Source organism: Coloeus monedula (genome assembly GCF_965178545.1).
Source record: "Coloeus monedula genome assembly, chromosome: 22".
In the NCBI taxonomy this organism is placed as follows: Eukaryota; Metazoa; Chordata; class Aves; order Passeriformes; family Corvidae; genus Coloeus; species Coloeus monedula.
In genome coordinates, this window is record NC_138802.1 from 7,299,613 (window position 1) to 7,325,714 (window position 26,102).

At 56.1% G+C, this 26,102-nt stretch overlaps 1 protein-coding gene across 6 annotated transcripts in view; it reads right to left on the bottom strand.

The window, feature by feature from the left end:
* Positions 1 to 213: 213 nt before the first annotated feature.
* ARHGEF10L (Rho guanine nucleotide exchange factor 10 like) overlaps positions 214 to 26,102 on the bottom strand; it is a 68,558-nt gene continuing 42,669 nt past the window's right edge. For 4 of the 6 annotated variants that reach the window (XM_082295814.1, XM_082295813.1, XM_082295816.1 and 1 more), the window contains 14 exons: positions 24,630 to 24,775; positions 20,391 to 20,405; positions 20,038 to 20,216; positions 17,322 to 17,437; positions 17,073 to 17,200; positions 15,780 to 15,880; positions 13,765 to 13,886; positions 12,777 to 12,863; positions 12,473 to 12,693; positions 12,230 to 12,384; positions 10,230 to 10,375; positions 7,033 to 7,201; positions 3,438 to 3,560; positions 214 to 1,158 (listed from right to left, as the gene is read on the bottom strand). In XM_082295814.1, coding sequence (XP_082151940.1) covers positions 677 to 1,158; positions 3,438 to 3,560; positions 7,033 to 7,201; positions 10,230 to 10,375; positions 12,230 to 12,384; positions 12,473 to 12,693; positions 12,777 to 12,863; positions 13,765 to 13,886; positions 15,780 to 15,880; positions 17,073 to 17,200; positions 17,322 to 17,437; positions 20,038 to 20,216; positions 20,391 to 20,405; positions 24,630 to 24,775 — 2,190 coding nt within the window. In that variant the 3' untranslated portion in view covers positions 214 to 676. The remainder of the gene's footprint in view (positions 1,159 to 3,437; positions 3,561 to 7,032; positions 7,202 to 10,229; positions 10,376 to 12,229; positions 12,385 to 12,472; positions 12,694 to 12,776; positions 12,864 to 13,764; positions 13,887 to 15,779; positions 15,881 to 17,072; positions 17,201 to 17,321; positions 17,438 to 20,037; positions 20,217 to 20,390; positions 20,406 to 24,629; positions 24,776 to 26,102) is intronic. The other 2 variants (XM_082295815.1, XM_082295812.1) reach the window with 1 other exon arrangement.

Sequence of the window (26,102 nt, forward strand, 5' to 3'; positions counted from 1 at the left end):
TTTTAGGATGAGCAGCTCCCAGAATTCCGGGATGGGTTGGAATGACCTTAAACTCATCCCATTCCATGGGAAACCTTCCGCTATCCCATCCAAGCCATCCTGGAGCATTCCCAGGGAAGCAGAACCCTTGGAATTCTGCCCCCAAATCCAGGGAAAGACCCAAACCTACAAACCAAGGACGCCACGGCGATTCCTATGGGATTTATTTCCACACTCCCCCTCTTTTCCTTTCCTCGGGAAGCCGAGCGGGCTCGGCTCCCAAATCCAGGGGATTTCGGTACCGAAGATCCTCAAATTCACAGTCGGGAATTGAAGTGGATATTGCAGCCGGAGCCGCTTTTTTGGGAGCTGCTCCCGCTCTTCCCAGCATTCCCAATATATACAGATTCCTTCTTTTTACAGGTAATAATGTACAGCCTATTTATAATCCAGGGATTCTCTAGCTCTAGGGATTATCCACACACACACACACGGCCCGGCCCGCTCCCGATGCAGGGAACCGGGAAAATCCCACCGCTCCCAACTCTCCTTTGCCAGCAGAACCGCTGGATTCGGGGCAAAACCCCACGGTTTTCCCGGTTTTTTTTTCCCCTCGCAGCGGCCAAAGTGCTCCCGGGAATTTGGGGGATTCCTGAGGTAGGAAATTCAGGAGTTCCAGGTGGGAGCTCCGGCGGGCTCACAGCGCCAGCGGGAGCTGCCAGATGAGCAGGGAGCTGTCGGCGGCTCCGGAGCGGCGCGCGGATTCCGCCCGGAAATCCCGGTAGCCGCGGCCTCCGGAGACGATGGCCACGGAGGAGATTTCCTTGCGGGGCGAATCCCGGGAGCAGGGCCGGCTCCGCACCCAAACGTCGGGATCGTCGGCCAGCTCGTAGATGGATCCGTCCTCCTCGGCGTGTCCCGGCGTTCCCGGCGGCGCTTCCTGCACGGAGAGCAGCTGCCCGGGCAGGTGGGACGTGGAGCGCAGCCGGTATTGTAACAAAATCCCTTTTTTCCGCATTTCCCGGGGCGGGAGCCCCTCCGGATCCGGGGATTTCTCCTCCTCGGCCTCCTCGTCCTCGTCCTGCTCGGCCCGGAGGGCGTCGGGGGCCAAAGTGCTCAGAGCCAGCGCCAGGAACTGCACGGGGCCGGCGTGGCCGTTCAGGGACACCATGCCCTTCCCTGGAAAAAAGCGGGATGGGCTGGGAACGGGCTGGGAATGGGGTGGGAATGGGATGGGAACGGGATGGGAACGGGGTGGGAATGGGGTGGGAATGGGATGGGAATGGGATGGGAATGGGACAGGAATGGGGTGGGAATGGGATGGGAATGGGATGGGAATGGGGTGGGAAGGGGATGGGAATGGGGATGAGAATGGGGTGGGAATGGGTGGGAACGGGGTGGGAATGGGGTGGGAACGGGATGGGAATGGGAATGGGATGGGAATGGGATGGGAATGGGGTGGGAATGGGATGGGAACGGGGTGGGAAGGGGATGGGAATGGGAATGGGATGGGAATGGGGTGGGAATGGGATGGGAATGGGGTGGGAATGGGGTGGGAATGGGGTGGGAACGGGGTGGGAATGGGGTGGGAACGGGATGGGAATGGGATGGGAATGGGATGGGAATGGGGTGGGAATGGGATGGGAACGGGGTGGGAATGGGGTGGGAATAGGATGGGAATGGGATGGGAATGGGGTGGGAATGGGGTGGGAACGGGGTGGGAACGGGGTGGGAATGGGGTGGGAATGGGATGGGAATGGGACGGGAATGGGGTGGGAATGGGATGGGAATGGGGTGGGAAGGGGATGGGAATGGGATGGGAATGGGGATGAGAATGGGGTGGGAATGGGTGGGAACGGGGTGGGAATGGGATGGGAATGGGGTGGGAATGGGGTGGGAATGGGGTGGGAATGGGGTGGGAATGGGATGGGAATGGGGATGGGAATGGGCTGGGAACGGGAATGGGATGGGAATGGGATGGGAATGGGATGGGAATGGGGTGGGAATGGGATGGGAATGGGGTGGGAATGGGATGGGAATGGGGATGGGAATGGGCTGGGAACGGGAATGGGATGGGAATGGGATGAGAACGGGAATGGGATGGGAATGGGATGGGAATGGGATGGGAATGGGGTGGGAATGGGGTGGGAATGGGGTGGGAATGGGATGGGAATGGGAATGGGATGGGAATGGGATGGGAATGGGGTGGGAATGGGATGGGAAGGGGATGGGAATGGGATGGGAACGGGGTGGGAATGGGATGGGAATGGGGTGGGAATGGGGTGGGAATGGGATGGGAATGGGGTGGGAACGGGTTGGGAATGGGGTGGGAATGGGGTGGGAACGGGGTGGGAATGGGATGGGAAGGGGATGGGAACGGGGTGGGAATGGGGTGGGAACGGGGTGGGAATGGGGTGGGAATGGGGTGGGAACGGGGTGGGAATGGGATGGGAAGGGGATGGGAACGGGGTGGGAATGGGATGGGAACGGGTTAGGAATGGGATGGGAATGGGACGGGAAGGGGATGGGAATGGGATGGGAATGGGGTGGGAATAGGATGGGAATGGGATGGGAATGGGATGGGAATGGGGTGGGAATGGGGTGGGAATAGGATGGGAATGGGATGGGAATGGGAATGGGAATGGGATGGGAATGGGGTGGGAATGGGATGGGAACGGGGTGGGAATGGGATGGGAATGGGACGGGAAGGGGATGGGAATGGGATGGGAACGGGGTGGGAATGGGGTGGGAATAGGATGGGAATGGGATGGGAATGGGATGGGAATGGGGTGGGAATGGGGTGGGAATAGGATGGGAATGGGATGGGAATGGGATGGGAATGGGGTGGGAAGGGGATGGGAATGGGGTGGGAATGGGATGGGAACGGGGTGGGAATGGGATGGGAATGGGATGGGAATGGGATGGGAATGGGGTGGGAATGGGGTGGGAACGGGGTGGGAATGGGGTGGGAAGGGGATGGGAATGGGGTGGGAAGGGGATGGGAAGGGGATGGGAATGGGATGGGAACAGGGTGGGAATGGGATGGGAACGGGATGGGAAGGGGATGGGAATGGGATGGGAACGGGATGGGAATGGGATGGGAACGGGATGGGAAGGGGATGGGAATGGGATGGGAACAGGATGGGAACTGCCTGGAAACTGGCTGGGAATGTGCTGGGATTGAGCCTGGGAATGAGCCCAGGAATGGGCTGGGAATGGGCCTTGGATCTCCGGGAATGGGCCCCGTTTCCCTGGGAATGGGCCCCGTTTCTTCGGGAATGGTGCCATTTCTCTGGGAATGGGCCCTGTTTCCCTGGGAATGGCCCTGTTTCTCCAGGAATGGGCCCCGTTTCTCCGGGAATGGTGCCATTTTTCCGGGAATGGGCCCTGTTTCCCTGGGAATGGGTGCTGTTTTTCTGAGAACGGCGCCGTTTCCCTGGAAGGGCTCCGGGGCTCACCGGTGATTTTCGGGATGCCCTCCAGGCGCGGCACCGGGAGCAGGACGATGATTCCCAGATCCGTCCCCACCCAGAGGGAGCCCTGGCACAGCAGGAGGCTGGTGACGCGCACGAGCTTCTGCCCTGGAACGGGAGCGGGAAAAAACCGGGATCAGGGAGAATCCCGCGGCCGAACTCCCGGTGGCTCACGGGGCTTCCGTAGGGAGCAGCCTCCGGAATTCCCGGCAGCTCGGCAGCGAGTGGGAAGCGCCGGGAAGAGGAATAAAGGAAAAGAGGAAGAAAAAGAGGGAGAAAAGCGGGAGAAAAGTGGGAGAAAAGCGGGAGAAAAAAGGGAGAAAAGTGGGAAAAAAGTGGGAGAAAAGAGGGAGAAAAGCGGGAGAAAAGAGGGAGAAAAGTGGGAGAAAAGCGGGAGAAAAGAGGGAGAAAAGTGGGAGAAAAGTGGGAGAAAAGCAGGGGAAAAGCAGGAGAAAAGTGGGGGGAAAGTGGGAGAAAAGTGGGAGAAAAGTGGGAAAAAAGTGGGAGAAAAGTGGGAGAAAAGCGGGAGAAAAGTGGGAGAAAAGTGGGAGAAAAGCAGGGGAAAAGCAGGAGAAAAGTGGGGGGAAAGTGGGAGAAAAGTGGGAGAAAAGCGGGAGAAAAGCAGGAGAAAAGTGGGGGAAAAGCGGGAGAAAACTGGGAGAAAAGCGGGAGAAAAGTGGGAGAAAAGCGGGAGAAAAGCGGGAGAAAAGCAGGAGAAAAGCGGGAGAAAAGCGGGGGAAAAGTGGGAGAAAAGCGGGAGAAAAGTGGGGGGAAAGTGGGAGAAAAATGGGAGAAAAGTGGGAGAAAAGTGGGAGAAAAGAGGGAGAAAAGTGGGAGAAAAGCGGGAGAAAAGAGGAAGGAAGGCAGGAGAAAAGCAGAAAGAAAGCGGGAGAAAAGTGGGAGAAAAGTGGGAGAAAAGCGGGAGAAAAGTGGGGGAAAAGTGGGAGAAAAGCAGGAGAAAAGCAGGAGAAAAGTGGGAGAAAAGCGGAAGAAAAGCGGGGGAAAAGTGGGGGAAAAGCGGGGGAAAAGCGGGATTCCCACAGGAAACGAGCATTTTCTGGCAAGGGCTTAGCGCGGAGTCGGGAAGGAGACAAATCCCGGGAAAGCGAGAGATCCACGGAGCAGCAGTTCCGGAGCGGCTCGTTAAGGAGCTGCCACATTCCAGAGGGGGAGGGAGCCGGGGCTCCAAAGGGATCGAATCCCAACACTGCTGCCCGGGAATGTGGGGATGGCAGGGATGTCGGGATATCGGGATATCGGGATGTCGGGATATTGGGATGTCGGGATATCGGGATGTCAGGATATTGGAATGTCGGGATATCGGAATATTGGGATATCAGGATGTCGGGATATTGGAATGTCGGGATATCGGAATATTGGGATGTCAGAATATTGGGATATCGGGATGTCGGGATGTCGGGACTCGGGATATTGGGATATCGGAATATTGGAATATCGGAATATCGGGATGTCGGGATATTGGGATGTCGGGATATCGGGATATCGGGATATTGGAATATTGGGATATCGGGATGTCGGGATGTTGGGATATTGGAATATTGGGATATCGGGATGTCGGGATGGGCCCGGGAAGAAGGGGAAAACCAGGGAATCACAGGAGTCTGGTGCTCGGAAGTAATGAAGGGATTATGGAGCATCCAGGGATGGGATCCCAGGGATGAATCTGGGATCCAGGGATGGGATCCCAGGAGAAATTTGGGATCCAGGGATGGGATCATGGGATAAAGTCGGGATCCAGGGATGGGATCCCAGGGATGAATCTGGGATCCAGGGAGGAGATCCCGGGATAAAGCTGGGATCCAGGGATGGGATCCCAGGGATAAAGTCAGGATCCAGGGATGGGATCCCAGGAGAAATTTGGGATCCAGAGATGGAATCCAGGGATAAAGTCAGGATCCAGGGATGGGATCATGAGATAAAGCCAGGATCCAGGGATGGGATCCAGGGATAAAGTCGGGATCCAGGGATGGGATCCAGGGATGGGATCCAGGGGTGGGATCCAGGGATAAAGTCGGGATCCAGGGATGGGATCCAGGGATAAAGTTGGGATCCAGGGATGGGATCCAGGGATAAAGGCGGGATCCAGGGATGGGATCCAGGGATGGGATCCAGGGGTGGGATCCAGGGATAAAGTCGGGATCCAGGGATGGGATCCAGGGATGGGATTGCAGGAGAAATTCAGGATCCAGGGATGGGATCCCAGGGATGAAGTTGGGATCCAGGGATGGGATCCCAGGAGAAATTTGGGTTCCAGGGGTGCTCCAGGGACACGATTCCCGCCCGGGAAATTCCAGGCCCAGCCCTTCCCAGCTGGGCGGGAAAGCTGCGGATCCCGGTGGGACCCGAATTCCCCAGGGATCCACTCATAACTCCCCTAATTAGTCATTAATTAGGATCTCACCAGGCAGAAGCAGCATCCCATTCCCAAATTCCCCATGGATCCGTTAATTAATTTCTCTCATTAGTCATTAATTGGCTCTCACCGGGCAGCAGGAGCATCCCATTCCCAAACTCTTTGTGGATCCATTATTAATTAATGACCCCTCATTAGCGCTGATTGCTCTCAATGAGCAGCAGGAAGATCCCATTCCCGAATTCCCCACGGATCCATTAATTAATGAATTAACTCCCCTCGTCAGTGATTAATTAGGATCTCACTGGGCAGCAGGAAGATCCCATTCCCGAATTCCCTGCGGATCCATTAACGGATTAATTAAGTGCCCTCGTTAGCGGTTAATTGGCCTCTCACCGGGCAGCAGCAGCGTGGTGCGCGTGGCCGCGTTGAGGATCCATTAATGCACTAATTAATGCCCTCGTTAGCGGTTAATTGGCCTCTCACCGGGCAGCAGCAGCGTGGTGCGCGTGGCCACGTTGAGGATCCATTAATGCACTAATTAATGCCCTCGTTAGCGGTTAATTGGCCTCTCACCGGGCAGCAGCAGCGTGGTGCGCGTGGCCGCGTTGAGGATCCATTAATGCACTAATTAATGCCCTCGTTAGCGGTTAATTGGCCTCTCACCGGGCAGCAGCAGCGTGGTGCGCGTGGCCACGTTGAGGATCCATTAATGCATTAATTAATGCCCTCGTTAGCGGTTAATTGGCCTCTCACCGGGCAGCAGCAGCGTGGTGCGCGTGGCCACGTTGAGGATCCATTAATGCACTAATTAATGCCCTCGTTAGCGATTAACGAGCCTCTCACCGGGCAGCAGCAGCGTGGTGCGCGTGGCCACGTTGAGGATCCATTAATGCACTAATTAATGCCCTCGTTAGCGGTTAATTGGCCTCTCACCGGGCAGCAGCAGCGTGGTGCACGTGGCCACGTTGAGGATCCATTAATGCATTAATTAATGCCCTCGTTAGCGGTTAATTGGCCTCTCACCGGGCAGCAGCAGCGTGGTGCGCGTGGCCGCGTTGAGGATCCATTAATGCATTAATTAATGCCCTCGTTAGCGGTTAATTGGCCTCTCACCGGGCAGCAGCAGCGTGGTGCGCGTGGCCACGTTGAGGATCCATTAATGCACTAATTAATGCCCTCGTTAGCGGTTAATTGGCCTCTCACCGGGCAGCAGCAGCGTGGTGCGCGTGGCCACGTTGATCTCCTGCAGGTGCTCCAGGGTCTCGGTGTGGAAGAGGCGGATGGAGGAGCCGGCGGCGAAGGCCATCCACACGCCGCTGCCGGCGCGCACCATGCGCGTCACCGCCGCCTCCGGGTGCGCCTCGAACCTTTGCTAACGGCGGTTCCCAACAGACATTCCCAACAGACATTCCCAACAAACATTCCCAACGTTCCCAAGGTTGCCGCGATTCCCGCAATTCCCCCGACTCCCCCAGAAATTCCGCTCTCGGGAGCTCCTGGGAATGGGATCTCCCTGGGGTTCCCATGGAGATCCCATTCCCATGGATCCCATTCCCATGGATCCCATTCCCATGGAGATCCCATTCCCACGGAGATCCCATTCCCAGAGATCCCATTCCCAGAGATCCCATTCCCATGGAGATCCCATTCCCATGGATCCCATTCCCAGGGAGATCCCATTCCCAGAGATCCCATTCCCATGGAGATCCCATCTCCCCAGAGATCCCATTCCCATGGATCCCATTCCCATGGAGATCCCATTCCCAGAGATCCCATTCCCATGGATCCCATTCCCATGGAGATCCCATTCCCAGAGATCCCATCTCCCCAGAGATCCCATTCCCAGAGATCCCATTCCCAGAGATCCCATTCCCATGGATCCCATTCCCACAGAGATCCCATTCCCATGGAGATCCCATTCCCAGAGATCCCATCTCCCCAGAGATCCCATTCCCAGAGATCCCATTCCCATGGATCCCATTCCCATGGAGATCCCATTCCCATGGAGATCCCATCTCCCCAGAGATCCCATTCCCATGGATCCCATTCCCATGGAGATCCCATTCCCATGGATCCCATTCCCAGGGAGATCCCATTCCCAGAGATCCCATTCCCATGGAGATCCCATTCCCATGGAGATCCCATCTCCCCAGAGATCCCATTCCCATGGATCCCATTCCCATGGAGATCCCATTCCCAGAGATCCCATTCCCAGAGATCCCATTCCCATGGATCCCATTCCCATGGAGATCCCATTCCCAGAGATCCCATTCCCACAGAGATCCCATTCCCATGGAGATCCCATTCCCAGAGATCCCATTCCCAGAGATCCCATTCCCATGGATCCCATTCCCATGGAGATCCCATTCCCAGAGATCCCATTCCCATGGAGATCCCATTCCCATGGAGATCCCATTCCCAGAGATCCCATTCCCAGGGAGATCCCATTCCCAGAGATCCCATTCCCAGGGAGATCCCATTCCCATGGATCCCATTCCCAGAGATCCCATTCCCAGGGAGATCCCATTCCCAGAGATCCCATTCCCAGAGATCCCATTCCCATGGAGATTCCATTCCCACGGAGATCCCATTCCCATGGAGATCCCATTCCCATGGAGATCCCATTCCCAGAGATCCCATTCCCAGGGAGATCCCATTCCCAGAGATCCCATTCCCAGAGATCCCATTCCCAGGGAGATCCCATTCCCATGGATCCCATTCCCAGAGATCCCATTCCCAGGGAGATCCCATTCCCAGAGATCCCATTCCCAGAGATCCCATTCCCATGGAGATTCCATTCCCACGGAGATCCCATTCCCATGGATCCCATTCCCATGGAGATCCCATCTTCCCATGGATCCCATTCCCATGGATCCCGTTCCCCCAGGGATCCCATTCCCATGGAGATCCCATTCCCATGGAGATCCCATCTTCCCAGAGATCTCATTCCCACAGAGATCCCATTCCCAGAGATCCCATTCCCACAGAGATCCCATTCCCACAGAGATCCCATCTCCGCAGAGATCCCATTCCCAGAGATCTCATTCCCATGGAGATCCCATTCCATTTCCAGAGATCCCATTCCCATGGATCCCATTCCCATGGATCCTATTCCCATGGATGCCATTCCCAGAGATCCCATTCCCATGGAGATCCCATTCCCATGGATCCCATTCCCACAGAGATCCCATCTCCCCAGAGATCCCATTCCCAGAGATCTCATTCCCACAGAGATCCCATTCCCAGAGATCCCATTCCCACAGAGATCCCATTCCCACAGAGATCCCATTCCCACAGAGATCCCATCTCCGCAGAGATCCCATTCCCAGAGATCTCATTCCCATGGAGATCCCATTCCATTTCCAGAGATCCCATTCCCATGGATCCCATTCCCATGGATCCTATTCCCATGGATGCCATTCCCAGAGATCTCATTCCCATGGAGATCCCATTCCCAAGGATTCCATTCCCATGGAAATCCCATTCCCATGGAGATCCCATCTCCCCAGAGATCCCATTCCCAGAGATCTCATTCCCATGGAGATCCCAAAAAATCCTTCCCAAACCACGGACAAACAGGGAATTCCAGGTCCCATTCCCATTCCCATCCCTGCTCCCACTCTCATTCTCACTCCCATTCCTGCTCCCATTCCCATTCCCATTCCCATCCCCATCCCCGTTCCTATTCCCATCCCTTCTCCCGTTCCTATTCCCATTCACATTCCCGTTCCCATTCCTGTTCCCGCTCCTGTTCCCATTCCCATTCCCATCCCTGTTCCCATCCCCATTCCATTCCCATCCCCATTCCCATTCCCATCCCCGTTCCCATTCCCGTTCCCACTCCCATTCCCGTTCCCATTCCCATTCCCGTTCCCATTCCCGTTCCCATTCCCGTTCCCATTCCCATTCCCGTTCCCATTCCCATCCCCGTTCCCATTCCCGTTCCCACTCCCATTCCCGTTCCCATTCCCATTCCCGTTCCCATTCCCGTTCCCATTCCCATTCCCATTCCCGTTCCCATTCCCATTCCCGTTCCCGCTCCCGTTCCCATTCCCATTCCCATTCCCACTCCCATTCCCATTCCCGTTCCCATCCCCATTCCCGTTCCCATTCCCGTTCCCATCCCCGTTCCCGTTCCCGTTCCCATTCCCATTCCCATTCCCGTTCCCGTTCCCATTCCCGTTCCCATTCCCGTTCCCGTTCCCATTCCCGTTCCCATCCCCGTTCCCGTTCCCGTTCCCATTCCCATTCCCATTCCCATTCCCGTTCCCGTTCCCATTCCCGTTCCCATTCCCGTTCCCGTTCCCATTCCCGTTCCCATTCCCATTCCCGTTCCCGTTCCCATTCCCATTCCCGTTCCCATTCCCGTTCCCGTTCCCATTCCCGCTCCCGCTCCGTGCCTGGCTCTGCAGCTCGGCCGTTCCCAGCACGGTGACGACGTTGTCGGAGCTGGCCCAGAGCGACTCCTCCAGCGCCAGCAGCGCCCGCACCGGCCCCGATCCCACCCGGAGCAGCCGCGGCGGGGAGTCGGCATCCCATAAACCCCCTGGAACACAGGGATCAGCACGGGGAATGGGATCGGGGAATGGGATAACCGGGAATGGGATCGGGGAATGGGATTGGGGAATGGGATAACGGGGAATGGGATCAGGGAAGGGGTAATGGGGAATGGGATCAGGGAATGGGATTGGGGAATGGGATTGGGGAATGGGATAATGGGGAATGGGATCATGGGGAATGGGATAACGGGGAATGGGATAATGGGGAATGGGATCCATGGGAATGGGATAACTGGGAATGGGATAATGGGGAATGGGATCAGGGAATGGGATCAGGGAATGGGATAAGGACGAATGAGATCACAGGGAATGGGATCAGGGACTGGGATAACAGGGAATGGGATTGGGGAATGGGATCACGGGGAATGGGATCATGGGGAATGGGATCAGGGAATGGGATCAGGGAATGGGATAAGGACGAATGAGATCACAGGGAATGGGATCAGGGACTGGGATAACAGGGAATGGGATTGGGAAATGGGATCACGGGGAATGGGATCACACGGAATGGGGTAACACAGAATGGGATCAGGGAATGGGATCAAGGAATGGGATCGGGGAATGGGATCACGGGGAGTGGGATCACAGGGAATGGGATCACAGGAATGGGATCACGGGGAGTGGGATCACAGGGAATGGGATCACAGGAATGGGATCACGGGGAGTGGGATCACACGGAATGGGATCACGGGGAGTGGGATCACAGGGACAACACGGAGCACTCGGCGCACCTGGGAAGCTCCGGCTGCAGCTCCAGGGGTCCCCAGGGCCCCCCCCCCAAAGGGCCATTCCCACTTCCCAACATTCCTGAAATTCCCTTTTCCCGCTGCAGCCGGCGCCGGAGCAGGGAAGGAGCGGCCCCTGCACCCCGAGGGCTCCTCGGGAAAGGCCAAATCCCCCTTTTTTTACTGGATTTGCTCCTGCAGGGCCACTCCAGGCCCGATCCCGAGGGTCTGGGAGCAGCTCCCGGCGGGATCGGGATGAATCCAACGCCAGCGGCCCCAATCCATCCTTACTCTCCCTCTCGTTATTCCCAATCCCTGCTCTTACCCAAACCCTAATCCCAGGGATAAAGGAGCCCTTGGGGTGCTCCACGCCCTGCTCCCAGCAAATCCCGACTTCCAGGGAAAAGGAGCCATTCCAGGGAAGCTTTTTCCCTCCCGAGAATCGGGATGACGTTAAAAACTCCTCCCGTGGCTGCCACTTCAATTAATTAAAGTTCATTAACATCCCTTTAATTGGCTCCCAGCTTCGCCGTCATTCGGGAAAGGGGGTGGGCACAATCCCAAAAATCCGAATTTAGCGGGATTTGGTGGCTCGGGATTGAGCCAGGTGCCGTTTCCTGGAGCTTTTCCTGGAGAAAACCCAGGATTCCGTCCAAAAGCGGCCCGAATTCCACAGGATTCCAGGCTCTTTCCCACCCCCTGGCGACGAAGAGAAGGAATTTCCCAGTCCAGGCCAGGAATTCCTGGGAAAGAGGGATGGCAGCGGGGTGGGAGCCAAATCCAGGGAAAACAACCCCAAAACCACGGGAACAAAGGGAATTTTCCACGTGGATGGGACCAACTCCATTTCCAGCCCCAAGAAGGGGAATTTCGGGAAGGCAATTCCCATTCCTTGCGCATCCCATGCTGGATCCCACAGCAACCCCTCTCCAGGACCGTTTTCCCAATGTTTTCCCCCAAAACGAGTTTGCTTTGGATCCACCACGGGAAAATCGCATTTTCCTGCCCCGGGGCTGCCGAGGGAAAAGATCGGGGAAAACCACGGGAAAACGGGGATTTCTCCTCATTTCAGCAGCGGAGGAGCTCTCGGCCCGCGGGATTCCCGGGAATCCTCACCGCTATTCCTGGGAAAGGCGGCCACGCTGCCGTCCTGCAGCCCCGCGAACAGGAACTCGGGGCTGTGCTGGAGGCACAGGATGGGCAGCATTCCCGGGATTTTGCAGCTCAGCAGGCACGGCGTTCCCGAGTCCACGCTGCCGTACACCAGGAGGCTGCGGAGGGAGCGCGCCGGGAATTTCGGGATCAGCCCCGGCAGAGCGGGGAGGGATTGGGGAGAGGAGAGGGGAGCTGGGATCTCACCTCCCGTCCTGCAGCCCCAGGACCACGGTGGGGTGTGGGGGGGTCGGGGCCGGATCCGGGGCCGTTCCCGGCTCCGTGGGATCCTCGGGATGCGGCTCCGGGATGAATTCCATGCACAGCACCGGGGCGGGCACCGGGAAGGATTTGACGGTGCGGGGCACGGAGCGGTTCAGGGAGAAGATCTCCACCTGTCCTCCCGCGCCCTCCTGGCCTCCTCCCACCTGCGGGGCGGGAAAAGCGGGAATGAGCCATCCCAGCATCCCAAAGAGCCCCAAATCCCGGGATCCGCCGGGGCTGCGCTCACCCAGAGGAAGCCCTGGGGCAGGGAGGTGCTGACGGCCGAGAATCCCAGGAGCGAGGAATGGACGGGATTGTGGACGGCGGCTCCGAGCTGGGGAGAGCATCCCAAGAGGTCAGCGGGAATCCCCAGAATTTGGGATTCAGCCACAATCCAGCTGCTATTCCCGACTTTCCAAGGTGGATTCCATCAATTCCTGCTTTTCCAACCTTTTCCAGCCCCTCCAGAGCAGGATTTGTGTTTGTCCCCCAAAATTCTGGATCAAAGGGAACGAGGGGATGGAGAACCCAAACAGGCAGGGGTCAGGGGGAACCCCAGAAGTTGGGATCCAGCCACGGCCCAGCTGCTATTCCCGACTTTCCAAGGTGGATTCCATCCATTCCTGCCTTCCCAACCGACTTCTGCAGCCCCTCCAGAGCGGGATTTGAGCCTTTCCTCCCAAAACGATGGATGGGAAGATGCGATGGAGAACCCAAATCAGCCCAAACAGCCAGGATGTCCCCAAAATTTGGGATCCAGCTGCTATTCCCGACTTTCCAAGGTGGATTCCATCCATTCCTGCTTTTCCAACCGACTTCTGCAGCCCCTCCAGAGCAGGATTTGTGTTTGTCCCCCAAAATTCTGGATCAGAGAAAATGAAGGGATGGAGAACCCAAACAGGCAGGGGTCGGGGGAACCCCAGAATTTGGGATCCAGCCACAGCCCAGCTGCTATTCCCGACTTTCCAAGGTGGATTCCATCAATTCCTACTTTTCCAACCAACTTTTCCAGCCTCTCCAGAGCGGGATTTGTGTTTATCCCCCAAAATGCTGGATCAGAGGGAATGAAGGGATGGAGAACCCAAATCATCCCAAACAGCCAGGATGTCCCCAAAATTTGGGATCCAGCTGCTATTCCCAACTTTCCCCCTTGGATTCCATCCATTCCTGCTTTTCCAACCGACTTCTGCAGCCCCTCCAGAGCGGGATTTGCGCCTTTCCCACCCGGCTCTCACCTGCAGATCCAAGGCTTTGGAGGAAAAGGCGGGAATGTGGCAGGACAGGATGGGACACCAGAAGGGAGCTTTGCTCCTCTTGTCCTCGTCGGGACAGAGCCAGCCCGGCTGGTTCTCCTCCCCTGCGGAAAACCGGCAGCGCCGGGATCAGCCGGGCCCCAAACCCCTCCTCGGGGCTCCCGAGCCGCCGTTTTCCGTGGATTCGGGATGCGCCGCATCCCCTCCTCTAAGTTCTTGCGGCGCGGAGGCAAAAAAATCCCCCGGGAACCGAAGAAACGGGAAAAAATTCCATCCGGCCGCGTCCCCTCGCGGCAGGCTGGGACACGCTCCCATTTCCAGCTCGGGGAGAATTCCCAGATTTTTTTGAAAAACAGGGAAAAGCCAAAGTGTTAAAAGCCAGGGAATCCCCGAATTGCAGCCCGGGGCGATCCGAGCGCGCCAAGGGAATTCCAGATTTTCCGTGTTTTGCTCCATGGGATTTTCCTGAGGGAGCTGGGATGGGAGCAGGGATCGGCAGGAGGAGGGGCGGATCCTCCTCCCTGATCCAGCCCAGCCCATGGGGAACGGGGATCCCACAGGGGGCGGCTCCAGCCGGGAGATTCCGGCCGGGAGCAGCAGATCCCAGACACAGAACCGACAAATCCCGGCAATTCCGAAAACCAAACGTTATCCGGAACCTCCCCAAACCACCTCCAGAACCTCCCCAAAAACCTTCTCCAGAACCTCCCAAAAACCTTCTCCAGAACCTCCCCAAAACCTTCTCCCAAATGTTCTCCAAAAGATCCCCAAACCCTTCAAAAACTCCCCAAAACCTTCTCCAGAACCTACCAACTTCTCCAGAACCTCCCCAAACCTTCTCCAGAACCTCCCAAACTTCTCCAGAACCTCCCCAAACCTTCTCCGGAACCTCCCCAAAACCTTCTCCAGAACCTCCCAAAAACCTTCTCCAGAACCTCCCCAAAACCTTCTCCAGAACCTCTCAAAACCTTCTCCAGAACCTCCCAAAAACCTTCTCCAGAACCTCCAAAAAACCTTCTCCAGAACCTCCCCAAACCTTCTCCAAAAGCTCCCAACCCTTCCCAAAGCCTCCAAATCCCCAAAACCTCCCGAAACCTTCCCCAAAACCTCCAGAACCTTCCCCAAACCTCCCAGACCTCCCAGGCCTTCTCCAGAACCTCCCCAAAACCTTCTCCAGAACCTCCCCAAAACCTCAAAGACCAGAGCCTTCCCAAACCTTCTCCCAGATGTTCTCCCAAAGTTCCCAAACTCCCAGAACCTCCCCAAGCTTTTCCAAACTTTCCAAACCTTCTCCTGAACCTTCCAAACCTTCTCCCAAATGTTCTCCAAAAGGTCCCAGAACCCTTCAAAAGCTCCCCCAAACCTTCTCCAGAACCTCCCAAACCTTCTCCAAACCTTTTCCAAAGCCTTCCCAAGCCTTCCCCAAAAGCTCCCAAACCCTCCTGAAGCTTCTCCAAAACCTTCTCCAGAACCTTCCCCAAACCTCCCAGACCTTCTCCAGAACCTCCCAGATCTTCTCCAGAACCTCCCCAAAAACCTTCTCCAGAACCTCCACAAAACCTTCTCCAGAACCTCCCCAAAACCTCCAGAACCTTCCCCAGACCTCCTCCAGAACCTCCCAGACCTCCTCCAGAATGTCCCAGGCCTTCCCCAGACCTCCCAGACCTTCTCCAGAACCTCCCAGATCTTCTCCAGAACCTCCCCAAAAACCTTCTCAAAAACCTTCCCAAAACCTCCCAGACCTTCTCCAGAACCTCCCAGATCTTCTCCAGAACCTCCCCAAAAACCTTCTCCAGAACCTCCCCAAAAACCTTCTCCAGAACCTCCTCAAAACCTTCTCCAGAACCTCCTCAAAACCTTCTCCAGAACCTTCCCCAGACCTTCTCCAGACCCTCCCAGACCTCCTCCAGAAGGTCCCAGGCCTCCTGCACCACCTCGGCCCCCGTTTCCCGTTCCCCGCCCGGAGCGCGGCTCTTCCCGGGACAGGTGGGACTCACGGAGGCCGATCTTGGCCAGGTGCAGCCGGTTCACCCAGGAGATCTTGCTCAGGGGGTTGGGGGTGATGAACACCACCATGACGCTGATGGGGCGCCCGGACCTGCGGGGACACGGCCTTCAGCCTCCTCAGCCTCCTCCTCCTCGTCATCATCATCCTCCTCCTCCTCCTCATCATCCTCATCATCATCATCCTCCTGCTCATCCTCATCATCATCCTCATCATCATCATCCTCCTCCTCATCCTCCTCCTCATCATCATCCTCATCATCCTCCTCATCATCCTCATCATCATCCTCCTCATCATCATCCTCATCATCATCATCCTCCCCTTCATCATCTTCCTCATCCTCCTCTTCATCATCACCATCCTCCTCCTCGTCCTCATCTTTCTCCTCCTCCTTCTCCTTCTCCTCCTCATCATCATCATCCTCCTCATCATCCTCATCCTCCTCCTCATCATCATCATCCTCATCATCATCCTCCTCATCCTCATCATCATCCTCATCATCCTCTTCATCATCATCATCACCATCCTCCTCCTCGTCCTCATCTTTCTTCTCCTCCTTCTCCTTCTCCTCCACCTCCTCATCATCCTCCTCCTCATCATCCTCCTCATCATCTTCCTCTTCATCGTCATCATCACCATCCTCCTCCTCATCCTTATCTTCATCCTTCTCTTCCTCTTCCTCCTCCTCATCATCTTCATCCTCCTCCTCATCCTCTTCTTCATCATCACCATCCTCCTCCTCCTTCTCATCATCATCCTCATCCTTATCTTCATCCTCCTCTTCATCATCACCACCATCCTCATCCTTATCTTCATCCTCCTCCTCCTTCTCCTCCTCCTCATCCTCCTTCTCTTCGTCTTCCTCCTCCTCTTCCTCCTCCTTCTCATCCTGCTCCTCATCCTTATCTTCATCCTCCTCCTCCTCATCCTCCTCATCATCATCTTCACACTCCTCCTCCTCCTTTTCTTCGTCATCATAACCACCATCCTCCTCCTCCTCTTCCTCCTCCACTTCCTCCTCCTCCTCCTCCTCCTCCTTCTCCTTCTCCTCATCTTCATCTTCATCCTCCTCATCATCCTCCTCCTTCTCCTCCTCCTCCTTCTCTTCCTCCTCCTCATCATCCTCCTCCTTCTCCTCCTTCTCCTCCTCCTCATCATCCTCCTCCTCATCCTTATCTTCCTCCTCCTCCTCCTCCTCCTCCTCCTCCTCCTCCTCCTCCTCATCCTTATCTTCATCCTCCTCCTCCCGGTCCAGGACGAGCCCACCCCCCATTGCCCAACTCACTTGTCCGGCTTGCCGGGCAGCAGCAGCCGCAGGCGGCACTTGTTGGCCGAGTGGATCTCCTCCTCCTTCACCTTCATCATCCTCTGCAGGGCCAGGCACCAGTCCTGCGCCACCGTCATGTTCAGGTTCTGGAGAACACCGGGGATGTTCATCTGGAGAACATCTGGAGAACTCCGAGGCGGCCGCAGGAGGAGCCGGCAGCTCCCGAGGAGCGCCGCGGCCACGGCGAGGCGGCGGCGCGGGCGGTACCTGGTAGGTGCCGTGCAAGGTGCTGACGAGCAGCGTGATCTGCTCCACCACCGCCAGGTCCTTCTGCAGGTCCTGCAGCTCCTGGAAGAGCCGCGGAGGGCCCAGGTAGACCTTATCTTTGGGGGGAAAAGCCGCGATTTCAGGCCCACGGCATCCATGGGGATGGAGAAGAGTCCGAGATGCAGCCCAAGCCCTGAGCCAACACCACCAGGGACGGCCCCGAGCGCCGCGTCCGCTGCTCCTCAAACACCTCCCGGGGGGCGGCTCCACCACGTCCGAGAGCGGTGAGACCCCCTCAACGCCCCCAATCCCAGCCCAGGGAGGTTCTCCCACCGGGAATGAGGCCTGGAGTGCCCCATCTGTGACTCCACCACCTCCTGGAGTGGTGAAACCTCTCTAAAACTCCCCAAATCCCAGCCCAGGAACATTCTCCCACCAGCAATGAAGCCCCAAACACCCCATCCATGACTCCACCACCTCCCAGAACGATGAAATCCCTTAAAACCCCCCAAATCCCAGCCCATCGAGGTCATCCTGCTGGGAATGAAGCCCCAAACACCCCATCCATGACTCCACCATCTCCCAGAACGATGAAACCTCCCTAAAACCCCCCAAATCCCAGCCCAGGAACATTCTCCCACCAGCAATGAGACCCCAAACACCCCATCCATGACTCCACCACCTCCAAGAGTGATGAAACCTCCCTAAAACCCCCTAAATCCCAGCCCACTGAGGTCATCCTGCCGGGAATGAAGCCCCAAACACCCCATCCATGACCCCACCACCTCCCAGAACGATGAAATCGCTTAAAACTCCCCAGATCCCAGCCCAGGAACATTCTCCCGCCAGGATTGAAGCCCCAAACACCCCATCCATGACTCCATCGCCTCCCAGAACGATGAAACCTCCCTAAAACCCCCCAAATCCCAGCCCAGGAACATTCTCCCGCCAGCAATGAAGCCCCAAACACCCCATCCATGACTCCACCACCTCCCAGAACGATGAAATCCCTTAAAACTCCCCAAATCCCAGCCCAGGAACATTCTCCCACCAGCAATGAGACCCCAAACACCCCATCCATGACTCCACCACCTCCCAGAACGATGAAACCTCCTTAAAACCCCCCAAATCCCAGCCCATCGAGGTCATCCTGCTGGGAATGAAGCCCCAAACACCCCATCCATGACTCCACCACCTCCCAGAACGATGAAACCTCCCTAAAACTCCCCAAATCCCAGTCCACGAATGTTCTCCTGCCAGGAATGAGACCCCAGACACCCCATCCATGACTCCACCACCTCCCAGAACGATGAAATCCCTTAAAACTCCCCAAATCCCAGCCCACGAATGTTCTCCCACCAGCAATGAAGCCCCAAACACCCCATCCATGACTCCATCACCTCCCAGAACGATGAAATCCCTTAAAACTCCCCAAATCCCAGCCCACGAATGTTCTCCCACCAGCAATGAAGCCCCAAACACCCCATCCATGACTCCACCACCTCCCAGAACGATGAAATCCCTTAAAACTCCCCAAATCCCAGCCCATCGAGGTCATCCTGCCAGGAATGAGGCCCCAAACACCCCATCCATGACTGCACCACCTCCAGGAGTGATGAAACCTCCCTAAAACCCCCCAAATCCCAGCCCAGGAACGTTCTCCCACCAGCAATGAGACCCCAAACACCCCATCCATGACTCCACCACCTCCAAGAGTGATGAAACCTCCCTAAAACCCCCTAAATCCCAGCCCACTGAGGTCATCCTGCCGGGAATGAGGCCCCAGGCACCCCATCCATGACTCCACCACCTCCCAGAATGATGAAACCTCCTTAAAACCCCCCAAATCCCAGCCCATCGAGGTCATCCTGCCGGGAATGAGGCCCCAGGCACCCCATCCATGACTCCACCACCTCCCAGAACGATGAAATCCCTTGAAACTCCCCAAATCCCAGCCCACGAATGTTCTCCCACCAGCAATGAAGCCCCAAACACCCCATCCATGACTCCATCACCTCCCAGAACGATGAAACCTCCCTAAAACCCCCCAAATCCCAGCCCACGAATGTTCTCCCGCCAGGAATGAGACCCCAAACACCCCATCCATGACTCCACCACCTCCCAGAACGATGAAACCTCCTTAAAACCCCCCAAATCCCAGCCCATCGAGGTCATCCTGCTGGGAATGAAGCCCCAAACACCCCATCCGTGACTCCACCACCTCCTGGAGCGGTGAGATCCCTTAAAACCCCCCAAATCCCAGCCCAGGAACGTTCTCCCGCCAGGATTGAAGCCCCAAACACCCCATCCATGACTCCATCACCTCCCAGAACGATGAAACCTCCCTAAAACCCCCCAAATCCCAGCCCAGGAACATTCTCCCGCCAGGATTGAAGCCCCAAACACCCCATCCATGACTCCATCACCTCCCAGAACGATGAAACCTCCCTAAAACCCCCCAAATCCCAGCCCAGGAACATTCTCCCGCCAGGATTGAAGCCCCAAACACCCCATCCATGACCCCACCACCTCCCAGAACGATGAAACCTCCCTAAAACCCCCCAAATCCCAGCCCAGGAACATTCTCCCGCCAGGATTGAAGCCCCAAACACCCCATCCATGACCCCACCACCTCCCAGAGCGCTGAAACCCCCTCCAAGCGCCCGCAGCTCCCCTCCCCGGGGCCCATCCCGCCGGGCTGGCGGCCGGTGCTCACTGTGGGCGGGCTGGCCGGCGGGCGCGTGCCTGCGGCTACCGGGCCCCGGCGCCGCGTCCTTGTCGCAGGCGCCGCTGTCCTGCCCCACCTCCACCACCTGCACCTGCGGGAGGGCCGTGCTCCACTTCAGCACGTACTTGGGGCCCAGGGGCACCAGGCTGCTGATTTCCAGCTGGCCTCTGCCAAGGCAAGGATTCCAGGTCAGGAGAACCCTCGAGTTTGGGATTTTCCCCCCCAAAATAATCCCCCCGACCCCGCGCGTCGCGAGCCACCCCCCCCCTCCCCCACACGCACGCGGTGCGGGAACCCCCGAATCGGGGCACACGGCACAGCACAGCACACCCGGCACCTACCCTGCGGGCACCGGCCTGCCAGGGGGGAAAAAGAGGGGTTCAGAGGGGTTTGGGGCAATCCCGGGAGCTTTTCCCACCCAGCGGCGGCGAATTCGGCCAAGTCCGGCCCCGGGCCTGGGGCCCCGCGGTGGCTCCAGGGGCCCGCGGGCAGCGGGGATGGAGATGGGGCAGAAGCGGGCAGATAAACCCCAAACTCAATGGGATCCCCCCCCAAAAAGCCCAAACTGGATGGGAATTTCCCCCAAAAACCCCAAATTCAAAGGGATTGCCCCAAAAACTCCAAACTCAATGGGAATTTCCCCCAAAAACCCCAAATTCAAAGGGATTGCCCCCAAAAAACCCAAACTCAATGGGATCCCCCCAAAACCCCAAATTCAAAGGGATTGCCCCAAAAACTCCAAACGGGATGGGATCCCCCCCAAAACCACCAAACTCAATTGGAATTTCCCCCCAAAATCCCAAACTGGGTGGGATCCTCCCAAAAACCCCAAACTGGATGGGATCCCCCCCAAAAACCCCAAACTGGGTGGGATCCTCCCAAAAACCCCAAACTGGATGGGATCCCCCCCAAAAACCCCAAACTGGGTGGGATCCTCCCAAAAACCCCAAACTGGATGGGATCCCCCCCAAAAACCCCAAATTCAAAGGGATTGCCCCCAAAAACTCCAAACTCAATGGGAATTTCCCCCAAAAACCCCAAATTCAAAGGGATTGCCCCAAAAACTCCAAACTGGATGGGATCCCCCCGAAAAACCCCAAATTCAAAGGGATTGCCCCAAAAACTCCAAACTGGATGGGATCCCCCCCCAAAAACCCCAAACTCAATGGGAATTTCCCCCAAAAACCCCAAATTCAAAGAGATTGCCCCCAAAAACCCCAAACTCAATGGGATCCCCCCAAAACCCCAAATTCAAAGGGATTGCCCCAAAAACTCCAAACTCAATGGGATCCCCCCCCCAAAAACCCCAAACTCAATGGGAATTTCCCCCAAAAACCCCAAATTCAAAGGGATTGCCCCAAAAACTCCACACTGGATGGGATCCCCCCGAAAAACCCCAAATTCAAAGGGATTGCCCCAAAAACTCCAAACTGGATGGGATCCCCCCCCCAAAAACCCCAAACTCAATGGGAATTTCCCCCCAAAACCCCAAATTCAAAGGGATTGCCCCAAAAACTCCAAACTCAATGGGATCCCCCCCAAAAACCCCAAATTCAAAGGGATTGCCCCCAAAAACTCCGAACTCAATGGGAATTTCCCCCAAAAACCCCAAATTCAAAGGGATTGCCCCCAAAAAACCCAAACTCAATGGGATCCCCCCAAAACCCCAAATTCAAAGGGATTGCCCCAAAAACTCCAAACGGGATGGGATCCCCCCCAAAAACCCCAAACTCAATGGGAATTTCCCCCAAAAACCCCAAATTCAAAGGGATTGCCCCCAAAAAACCCAAACTCAATGGGATCCCCCCAAAACCCCAAATTCAAAGGGATTGCCCCAAAAACTCCAAACTGGATGGGATCCCCCCCAAAAATCCTAAACTGGATGGGAATTTCCCCCAAAAACCCCAAATTCAAAGGGATTGCCCCAAAAACTCCAAACGGGATGGGATCCCCCCCAAAAACCCCAAACTCAATGGGAATTTCCCCCAAAAACCCCAAATTCAAAGGGCTTGCCCCAAAAACTCCAAACTGGATGGGATCCCCCCCAAAAATCCTAAACTGGATGGGAATTTCCCCCAAAAACCCCAAATTCAAAGGGATTGCCCCAAAAATCCCAAACAGGATGGGAATTTCCCCCAAAAACCCCAAATTCAAAGGGCTTGCCCCAAAAATCCCAAACTGGATGGGATCCCCCCGAAAAACCCCAAATTCAAAGGGATTGCCCCAAAAACCACCAAACTGGATCAGAATTTCCCCAGCAAAACCCAAATTCAAAGGGATTGCCCCAAAAACTCCAAACTGGATGGGATCCCCCCCAAAAATCCTAAACTGGATGGGAATTTCCCCCAAAAACCCCAAATTCAAAGGGATTGCCCCAAAAACCCCAAACTCAATGGGATCCCCCCCAAAAACCCCAAACTCAATGGGAATTTCCCCCAAAAACCCCAAATTCAAAGGGCTTGCCCCAAAAATCCCAAACTGGATGGGATCCCCCCCAAAAACCCCAAATTCAAAGGGATTGCCCCAAAAATCCCAAACTCAATGGGATCCCCCCCAAAAACCCCAAACTCAATGGGAATTTCCCCCAAAAACCCCAAATTCAAAGGGCTTGCCCCAAAAATCCCAAACTGGATGGGATCCCCCCGAAAAACCCCAAATTCAAAGGGATTGCCCCAAAAACCACCAAACTGGATCAGAATTTCCCCAGCAAAACCCAAATTCAAAGGGATTGCCCCAAAAACTCCAAACTGGATGGGATCCCCCCCAAAAACCCCAAATTCAAAGGGATTGCCCCAAAAAACCCAAACTCAATGGGAATTTCCCCCAAAAACCCCAAATTCAAAGGGATTGCCCCCAAAAAACCCAAACTCAATGGGATCCCCCCAAAACCCCAAATTCAAAGGGATTGCCCCAAAAACTCCAAACGGGATGGGATCCCCCCCAAAAACCCCAAATTCAAAGGGATTGCCCCAAAAACCACCAAACTGGATCAGAATTTCCCCAGCAAAACCCAAATTCAAAGGGATTGCCCCAAAAACTCCAAACTGGATGGGATCCCCCCCAAAAATCCTAAACTGGATGGGAATTTCCCCCAAAAACCCCAAATTCAAAGGGATTGCCCCAAAAATCCCAAACTGGATGGGAATTTCCCCCAAAAACCCCAAATTCAAAGAGATTGCCCCAAAACCACCAACCCCCCAAAACCCCAAATTCAAAGGGATTGCCCCAAAAACACCAAACTGGATGGGAATTTCTCCCAAAACCCCCAAACTGGATGGGAATTTCTCCCAAAACTCCAAACTCGATGGGAACTCCCCAAATACCCCAAACTCGATGAGATTTCCCCCAAAAACCCCAAACTCTACAGGATTCCCCCCAAACCCCACAGTTTTTAGAAGCTTTTCCAACGTTCCAGCCCTCCCTGGGGTCGATCCCACAAATCCCACGGAGCCGACGGGGCTGGGAACGGGAAGGGGCTGCACTGGGATCTCCAGAGGGCTTTTGGGGCCGGGTTTCAGGGCCGGGGTTTGGGGCCAAGTTTTGGGGCCGGCTTTGGGGTGGGGTTTTGGGGCCGTGTTTCAGCGATGGGTTTTGGGGTGGGGTTTTGGGGCTGGGTTTCGGGGCCGCGTTTTGGGGCCGGCTTTGGGGTGGGGTTTTGGGGCCGGCTTTGGGGTGGGGTTTTGGGGCCGGCTATTGGGGTGGGGTTTTGGGGTGGGGTTTTGGGGCTGGGTTTTGGGGTGGGATTTCGGGGTGGGGTTTCAGGGTGGGATTTCGGGGTGGGGTTTTTGGGTGGGGTTTTGGGGCCGGCTCTGGGGTGGGATTTTGGGGTGGGGTTTTGGGGTGGGATTTTGGGGCTGGCTTTGGGGTGGGATTTTGGGGCTGGCTTTGGGGTGGGGTTTTGGGGCCGCGTTTCGGGGTGGGATTTTGTGGTGGGATTTTTGGGGCTGGGCTTTGGGGTGGGGCTTTGGGGCCAGCTATGGGCTGGGATTTTGGGGTGGGGTTTCAGGGCCAGCTTTGGGGTGGGGTTTTGGGGCCGCGTTTCGGGGTGGGATTTTGGGATGGGATTTTGTGGTAGGATTTTGGGGCTGGCTTTGGGGTGGGATTTTGGGGTGGGGTTTCGGGGCCAGCTTTGGGGTGGGGTTTCGGGGTGGGGTTTTGGGGCCAGCTTTGGGGTGGGGTTTTGGGGTGGGGTTTTGGGGCTGCATTTCGGGGTGGGATTTTGGGGTGGGATTTTGGGGTGGGATTTTGGGGTGGGGTTTCGGGGCCAGCTTTGGGGTGGGGTTTCAGGGTGGGGTTTTGGGGTGGGGTTTCAAGGTGGGATTTTGGGGTGGGGTTTCAGGGCCAGCTTTGAGGTGGGGTTTCGGGGCCGCGTTTCGGGGTGGGATTTCAGGGTGGGGTTTTGGGGTGGGGTTTTGGGGTGGGGTTTTGGGGCCGCATTTCGGGGTGGGATTTTCGGGTGGGATTTTGGGGTGGGATTTTCGGGTGGGATTTTGGGGTGGGATTTTGGGGCCGGCTTTGGGGTGGGATTTTGGGGTGGGGTTTCGGGGTGGGGTTTCGGGGCCGCCTTTCGGGGCACGTACTTGAAGTTGATGTTGGCGCACACCAGGAGGTCGTTGAGCAGGAACACCTTGCGCTCCTTGGACTTGATGAGCTGCCCGCGGTCGCCGTACACCGTCTCGGTCAGCGTCTCGCACAGCAGCAGCTGCCGCTGGCCCGAGCTCAGCAGCTGCCAGGGAACGCCCGCGGCTCGTGCCCATTCCAGCCCCGCCGCGGCAAATCCCAGGCACGGAGCCGGAACCGCCCATTCCCGGCGTCGGCAAGAAGCGAAGCTTCCGCAAAAGGTCCCAAAGCTTCGCCAGAAGCTCCCCGAAACCTTCCTCAAAAGCTCCCCGAGACCTTCACCAGAGTCTCCACAAAACCTTCTCCAGAACCTCCTAAAATCACCTCCAGAACCTCCAAAAACCCTTCTCCAGAACCTCCAAAAATCTTCTCCAAAACCTCCAAAAATCTTCTCCAGAACCTCCCCAAAACCACCTCCAGAACCTCCAAAAAGCTTCTCCAGAACCTCCCCAAAACCTTCCCTAAAAGCTTCCAAAAAACCTTCCCCAAAAGCTGCTCGAGACCTTCTCCAGAACCTCCCCAAAATCTTCTCCAGAACCTCCTAAAGCCACCTCCACAACCTCCAAAAAGCTTCTCCAGAAGCTCCCAAAGCCTTCCCCAAAAGCTCCTCAAGACCTTCACCAGAATCTCCACAAAACCTTCTCCAGAACCTCCTAAAATCACCTCCAGAACCTCCAAAAAGCTTCTCCAGAACCTCCCCAAAACCTTCCCTAAAAGCTTCCAAAAAACCTTCCCCAAAAGCTGCTCGAGACCTTCTCCAGAACCTCCCCAAAATCTTCTCCAGAACCTCCTAAAGCCACCTCCACAACCTCCAAAAAGCTTCTCCAGAAGCTCCCAAAACCTTCCCCAAAAGCTCCTCAAGACCTTCACCAGAATCTCCACAAAACCTTCTCCAGAACCTCCTAAAATCACCTCCAGAACCTCCAAAAAGCTTCTCCAGAACCTCCCCAAAACCTTCCCTAAAAGCTTCCAAAAAACCTTCCCCAAAAGCTGCTCGAGACCTTCTCCAGAACCTCCCCAAAATCTTCTCCAGAACCTCCTAAAGCCACCTCCACAACCTCCAAAAAGCTTCTCCAGAAGCTCCCAAAACCTTCCCCAAAAGCTCCTCAAGACCTTCACCAGAATCTCCACAAAACCTTCTCCAGAACCTCCTAAAATCACCTCCAGAACCTCCAAAAAGCTTCTCCAGAACCTCCCCAAAACCTTCCCTAAAAGCTTCCAAAAAACCTTCCCCAAAAGCTGCTCGAGACCTTCTCCAGAACCTCCCCAAAATCTTCTCCAGAACCTCCTAAAGCCACCTCCACAACCTCCAAAAAGCTTCTCCAGAAGCTCCCAAAGCCTTCCCCAAAAGCTCCTCAAGACCTTCACCAGAATCTCCACAAAACCTTCTCCAGAACCTCCTAAAATCACCTCCAGAACCTCCAAAAACCCTT